The sequence below is a fragment of the Rhagoletis pomonella genome, unplaced genomic scaffold, assembly GCF_013731165.1.
Source record: "Rhagoletis pomonella isolate Grant_MI unplaced genomic scaffold, Rhpom_1.0 Rhpom_scaffold_00098, whole genome shotgun sequence".
NCBI lineage: Eukaryota > Metazoa > Arthropoda > Insecta > Diptera > Tephritidae > Rhagoletis > Rhagoletis pomonella.
The window spans coordinates 187,091-194,306 of record NW_023458652.1 but is presented as its reverse complement, the minus strand read 5'-3'; the positions used below and the strand labels follow the sequence as shown (position 1 = coordinate 194,306).

Genomic DNA, 7,216 nt, shown 5'->3' with positions numbered 1-7,216 from the left:
TGATAAAAATTGAGTGGCAAAAGTTAGCATCTATATTCGTCATTGTAATATTTGCAAAATTTGTCTCTTATAGTTTTGGCACATCTTGTTGAATTTCGCGCCGAACTGCTTTGTACGGTGGTTAATAGAAAATTATACTCATTGGAATTTGGTGCCTGATAATTAGAATCTTTTCTCATTAAATAATTGTGCAGATAACAACAAGCTGCTGCCACTTTTGCGGCTTTCTGCGGGCTGAGACTTATGGCTTTCTGGAAAACTCCAAATTTATTGGCGAGGATACCAAACGCACACTCAATGACACATCTAGCCTTCGATAACCGTTTATTAAACAATTGCTCTTCTTGTGATACTCTTTTTTGAGGATAAGGCTTCATAAAGTTAGGGCCTAGCGCGAAAGCTTCGTCTCCTGTAAAAACATATGGGAATGATATCGAGGTGTTTGGCAATGGTGTCCATTCCGGTATATTTAAACGATTTTGTTGCAAACGCTCCCAGAATTTAGTGTAAAACAAGACACCACCATCAGACACGCGTCCATTGCATCCAATATCAACCATGACAAATTCCTTTTTAGCATTCGCAATAGCCATAACAACGATACTGTATGTTCCTTTATAGTTATAATATAGCGCTCCCGAACCATTTGGACGCTTTATTTTTACGTGTTTCCCGTCAACTGCGCCGATGCAGTTATAAAAATTATGTAATAAACGAAATTCATCAGAAACACTTCTCCACTCTTCTGCTGTACTAGGCATCTAAAAAAAGAAATTTGAAATCCATTTTATAAATAAAATATAAAATTAACTCTCAGTTTCACCAATCAATTTTAAAATTTATCAGACCGTTAAAATTTAAAATGACAAATTTTCCGAACACATTTTATCATTTTAAATTTTAACATGCTGATAATTTTAAAATTGATTGGTGCAAACGGGCATAAATGTAAAGAATTAAAATCAATTTTATTAATTAACAATAATTTTCTTTCTTTCAGAACCAGGTAGAATCGCAAAATGTGGACGAATTGGTGCAAGTTGAGGAGCAGACAAATAGAGAGGACTTATCTAACACTTCCTTTTCATCTATTAGCGAGTTGGCTCCTCCTCGGAAAAACAAAAAAAAATTGTGCAGTGGGTAAACAAAACGAGCTAATTGAAAAAGCATGTTCCCTATTGTCTGCACCCCAAAGTTCTACAAACAAAAACGCAACGGCATTATACTGGAGTGAAAAATTAGAGCATCTAAATCCAACGCAGCGTATGCTAGCTGAAAAAGGAATTAATGATATTTTATTTGAAGCAGAACTGGGTAACTTGAGACGTAACTCTGTTAAAATAATTGTATATCCAGACGCTTGCAACACGGATGTGTCATCAGCTCCGACACCAGAACCCACTATGTATAATCAATTACCACCATTACCACGTTTCTCTGAATCATCACCGCAACCAGATATTAAAGCTATTCGAGTCCAAAGACCGCCACCTATTTATGTACCACCGCCAACACCTTCACCAGACTCCAATTTTGGAATGCCTCTGCAGAATGAATATATAACACCTAACTACCCACATACTCGGTCTCCTATTCTATCTTCGCAATCTAGTTTTTCCTCGCAATTGCCTCCAAGTGGCCAAGCAATGCTAATATACAATACTGAAGTAGGTGCCACTGAAGAAATACAAAGCACAGAGGAATACTCACTAAGATCTATTTTTTCATCATTCCCTGGCAACTAAAATTATTACATAAATCATATGTATTTATTTGCACAGTTTTCTGAATAAATTATAACAAAATACCATATGTAGATGTGTATCATTTAGTACACTTACTTTAATGCAGTTTCGAAGAGCGTATATCAAAGCTTCACATGTATCCATGATCGCTTCGCTTATTGCTTGCCGCGACATAATCGCTGTATACCGCACCTGCTTAAAGTAGCTGTAAAATAATCACAATAAGTTGTGAACAAATATCATTAGATTTGGGTACATACCTTCCTGTTGCTAAATAATGCAAAGTCACCGCCAGTTTTTCTTTTGGCGAAATTGCAGCTCTCATAACTGTATCTTGCTTAGTTATATATGGGCTGATTAATTCAAGAATATGGTCGAAACTTTCAGTCGAGATCCGAAAGTAATTTTCGTAGTCGCTTAATTCCTTGCAAAGTCGAATCGAATCCAATAATCTCAAATGAGTGTACCTATGCCGCTCCAGGTACCATCTTCGACTCCAATACTTCCTCTTTGTTTCTTTTTTTAATGAAAATGCCAGTAATATGGCTAAACGCGCTCCTTTTGAATTTTCTTGCATTTTTCTTATTTAAAAACGACTTGCACAGTTCAAAAGTTTGAAAATAATGACGCTATAAATATTGAGGGTGTAGCATAGCAGAGAGTGGAGCATCATGCATCAATATGGATCACGATACTGGATCGCGATCCATAAATTTGATATGCTGCTATGTACGTCAACCTACGTTTACGCTATGTCGTTGACTAACTGCGCTTTAAAGCATGAGCTAATTCGCGCGCTGTATGAAAAGAGATCGCAATATGTTCGTCGAGCGGGCGCCTCTGCGACGTAGGTTATCTTTCTAGGGTTAAAGCCATCTTACAAAATCTTTTGTCAATATAAAAAAACCCCATACACAAATATTGCCACTACTAAAACTTATACATATCTGGTAGTGCCCGACCGAAGGTTTGGCCTGGTTTCGGTATTTGGCCTATTCGGCTGATTTGCCGAGCAATTAGGCAATTCTATGTTGTATTTGTCACGAAGTTACATGATTTTATGACAGCTGTTTGTTGTTGTTTGGCATCTCTACATAACATTTTCGAAATTGTAAGAACACTAATTAATTAATTAATTAATCCCAACGACTTTTTACCCTCCATTCCCGCCCAACCGACACGAGGGGCGCAGTCCGCATGACGTACGGAACCTTTTTTTTTTTTTTGTTTAGTTTTTTCGTGCCGAGTAGTGGAAACAGGAGTTTGTTAAGTGTCGAGATCTAAAACTATTCAGCTACAGAATCAAATTCATCAGCTGATTGGATATGCTAAAGATAGTATTTCAATTATTGAGAGTGGAAATAATAGTTTTCTTTATAGTAAAAATCGAGTCCGATACGTCAAACGTGCTGGAATGACAGTTAAAATCTTGACATAAACCACGGAATGATTCGTTTAGTTCAAAATTAGTTTTGCATGGCTTTAAAAATAGAGGTCGAAAGTGTCTTGACATTCGAGAAGGAACATTAAAATTTACCTCAGCCAGGAGGGCCGGGCTATTAATCAAGCCTGTCATTAATTTTACGATAAATATTATACCCAGCATTTCTCTACGACTTGCGAGTGTAGGCAAATTTATGAGCTTTAGGCGACTTGTGTAAGGGGGAGATTGTAATCTGAATCCCAGTTAAAATTACGCAATGCAAAAAGCAAGAATTGTTTTTGAATTGATTCAATCCTTTCTGAATGAACTTGGTAGCGGGGATTCCAAACAATAGATCCGTATTCTAGTATAGGTCTAACTAAACTGGTAAAAAGAGCTTTTGTAACATAAGGATCTTTGAACTCTTTTGACCATCGCCTTACAAATGCAAAAACGCCTTTGGCTTTATTGACTGTAACATTAATATGATGGTTGAAATTCAGTTTGGAATCCATTGTGATACCAAGATCGACAAAATTGGATACCTGCTCCAGATTATAATTTGATATTGAATAAACAGCTGGTTGAACAGCCCTCCGAGAGAAACACATAACTTTACATTTTTGAAGGTTTAGTGGCATATAGTTTGTATTACACCAACTAACCACGTTGTTCAGATCCGCTTGTAACAAAGACCTTTCTTCGATAGAGGACAATGTTTTAAAAAGTTTCACATCATCGGCATACATTAAAATTTTTGAATGTTTTATTATAGAAGAAATATCATTAATGAATATCAGGAACAGAATCGGACCAAGGTGGCTTCCCTGAGGAACTCCTGAAGAAACTTTAATGATGTTGGAAGAACAATTATTAACAATAACTCTTTGTGTTCTATCAGAGAGGTAAGATGAGATCCATTGAAGAAGACTGGGCTGAAAGCCGATTAGGTCGAGTTTACGGATGAGTAACGAGTGACATACTTTGTCAAAAGCTTTACTGAAATCGGTGTAAATTACGTCGGTATGAGCATTTTCTCTAAAACCGTTTGAGACATGAGTTGTAAACTCCAATAAATTAGTTATAGTAGATTTTCCTTTAGAAAACCCGTGTTGAGATTGTGTAATTGAAGAAGATATAGAATATGTCAGCTGGTTAACAATAATTGCTTCGAATAATTTGGGGATAGCGGAGAGATTCGCTATGCCTCGATAGTTTTCTATAGACGACCTGCTGCCGTTTTTGTGAAGTGGTATTATGAAAGACTCCTTCCAGGCTGACGGAAAAACGCCATGTTTAAGTGACAAATTGAATAGAGTTGTTAAAGGCTCGCAGATGTTCTCAGCGCAGTTTTTAAGAAAACAGGTCGGAATATGATCAGGTCCAGGCCTAAATGACGCTTTTAAGGTTTTTAAAGAGTGTAAAACTTCATCGGAAGATATTACTAGAATATAAGCAGAGTTGATTGGACAAAGCTCGTACGGATAGTCTCCACTTATAGGGAAGTCTACAGAATAATTGGACCTAAAGAACCGAGCAAACATGTTGGCAATGAGTTGGCTGTCGCTAGATACAGTGTTGCGATAATGCATAGCGGACGGAAAACCATGTGCCTTACGCCTTGAATTTACGAAACCATAAAATGATTTAGGATTGTTAATTAAATTCTTCTTAATTTTACATAAATATGAATTATAACATTTCTTATTTAATGCAAAGTAGCTATGCCGCAAAACTGAGTACCTTAGGTAATCTCTGTGTAAGCCCGTTCTTTTATACAGTTTAAAAGAGTACGATTTTTTATTTTTCAATTTTTTAAGCTCTTTAGTGAACCATAATTGTATTGGTTCTTCATGAACAATATTACGTATTGGCACATACTTTCGAAACAAATTGAAAACAGTATCATTAAAGTGCTCAACGCTACGCTCCACGTCATCTCTATATATTGGCCAAGATAACTTTGAAAGTTCTTTGTTAATTTTCCTGAAATTTGCTTTCGCAAAAACATATCTAGTACTTGAACTTGACTTATTATTATGTATTTCATTTATGATTTCGTAGCTTAACTCAAGAGCAGGATGGTATGCATCTTCCGGCAAAACTAGGGGATCACACCGATTAATAGAGGCCTTCGGAACATCATCAACGTAAACGAGATCCAAGACCTTTCCAAACTTATTTGGACATATATTTATTTGTTTGAGGCAAAGTTCAGCCATTTCCTCCAGAAATACATTGTAACTATCTCTATATGAAACTGGTACAACATCGGTGTCAATGATGTTCCATGAAATATGTGGCAGATTTAAATCGCCCAAAACAATCATAGAATCGGATGCCGTAAGCATTGCATTTACGGTCTCAAGTAAAGAAACTAGCTGCATATATACCGATACGACAGAATTAGGAGGGATGTAGCAAAGAGCTAAATAAATATAAGTCTTTCCAGCCTGTACACGTATACATTTAAATTCGGTATATTCAATGACAGGAAGACTAACTTCCTCGGATGGTATCGATGAATGCACCGCAAAAAGAACACCACCGCCGATTCTGCCCACGCGGTCACTCCTGTATATTTGATATTCATTTGGAAGAATTTCGGAATTAAAAATATGAGGTTTGAGCCATGTTTCGGTCAAGGAAATAATATTATAATTGCAGTCAAAACCTTTTAAATATAAGTCAGTTAATTTGGTATTCAAACCTCTAACGTTTTGATAGTAAATACTTAAATTAGACTTGCGAGTTAGTTTTTTGAATCCGAATTAAGATTAGAAATTTTAGCTACGTTATTATTACTTTTATTAGGTTTATACTCAAACTCGCGAACAAACGCCCCGGTCGGCCAAAATGAACTATTTAGTAGTGAATCAAAATCTTCGGAAGCTACATCAATTTTAAAAGATGAAATATCGCGATCGTATTTAAAATTTAATTTACGAATAATTTTAGTCGATATGTATGACTTTATATCATCCGAAGAAGTATCTTTAGCAAATCTAGAGACAAAGATTGATCTTCTCGGAGGAATTACAACCAACTTTTTGGTAATGATGTCTGATGTGCGGGGCTCCGAATTATTCGGAGGAACTAAATTAGACAGTGGAGTTTGAGATGTTGATGGCAACACTGTTAAATCAACTGTTTGACTATTTTTAGAAGTAGACCTAGTGGATATGGCTTTAGAAATCGGAGGCTCCAATGCCTGAGGGCATGGAGAAGATAAATTAATAAGTTCTAAGGACTGGGATGGAGGATTTTTTTTACTAGAATCCGTGGCTGTCTTTTTAGGTGGACTAATAACATGCCCACCTTTATTTTCTCGGCTATCCTCAGAGTGTGGAGGGTCGTCGAGACAAGTGAAAGACCTAAACATTTTTTCGTAATGCTTAAATTTCTCAACAAGCGCCGACAGATCCTTCCCGATCTCAGAAAAACCATTTCTGGACTGCCTGAAGAATTTAAATAAATCAACTTCGGTTGATCTACATTTTTGACAAGACCAACGAAGACCCTTACCCTCGTTAATAGCGTCTAAAACTCTACCGCTCAAACCAGCACATTTTATATGGGCAATCCCATCGCAGAGCCAGCATGACACATAGGAGTCGCTTTTAACGTGGCAATTGGTGTAAATACACGACATGTTTAAAATTATATTTATTTTTAGGTTTTAGAAGCAAAAAAGCAAAAACGGTTTTGAAAACGATGTATTAATCAGTGAACCAATCAGCTGGTAAATATCAGTTAGCGAACAGTTTTAGATGCACTGTATATTTGCACCTAATAAACACAACGCAAACAGCTGTGACAAAGATGAAACAGCAGAAATGACAAAAAGACAAAAAGAGCAAAATCAATGTGCACAAACAAAAACAATTGTACAACAACAATATATTATATGAAACAAAATACTCGGCACATGCAATTAAGAATATCAAGTTACATTAATCAAATTTACGGGAAATTTTGATGTTTTACTTATCTTTAAATTGTGCACCAGAAGTTTATTAACACTTTTTTTAATTTTTTACTTTAATAA

The 7,216-nt window shown here is 36.1% G+C and overlaps 1 protein-coding gene across 1 annotated transcript in view; it reads right to left on the bottom strand.

The window, feature by feature from the left end:
- LOC118749967 overlaps nucleotides 1-2,110 on the bottom strand; it is a gene marked incomplete at its 3' end in the record, with an annotated part of 2,422 nt that extends 312 nt beyond the window's left edge. Inside the window, exons 1-3 of the mRNA XM_036484721.1 lie at nucleotides 2,006-2,110; nucleotides 1,842-1,950; nucleotides 354-761 (exon numbers count right to left, since the gene is read on the bottom strand). Coding sequence (XP_036340614.1) covers nucleotides 354-761; nucleotides 1,842-1,950; nucleotides 2,006-2,070 — 582 coding nt within the window. The remainder of the gene's footprint in view (nucleotides 1-353; nucleotides 762-1,841; nucleotides 1,951-2,005) is intronic.
- Between the last annotated feature and the right edge of the window lie 5,106 nt (nucleotides 2,111-7,216).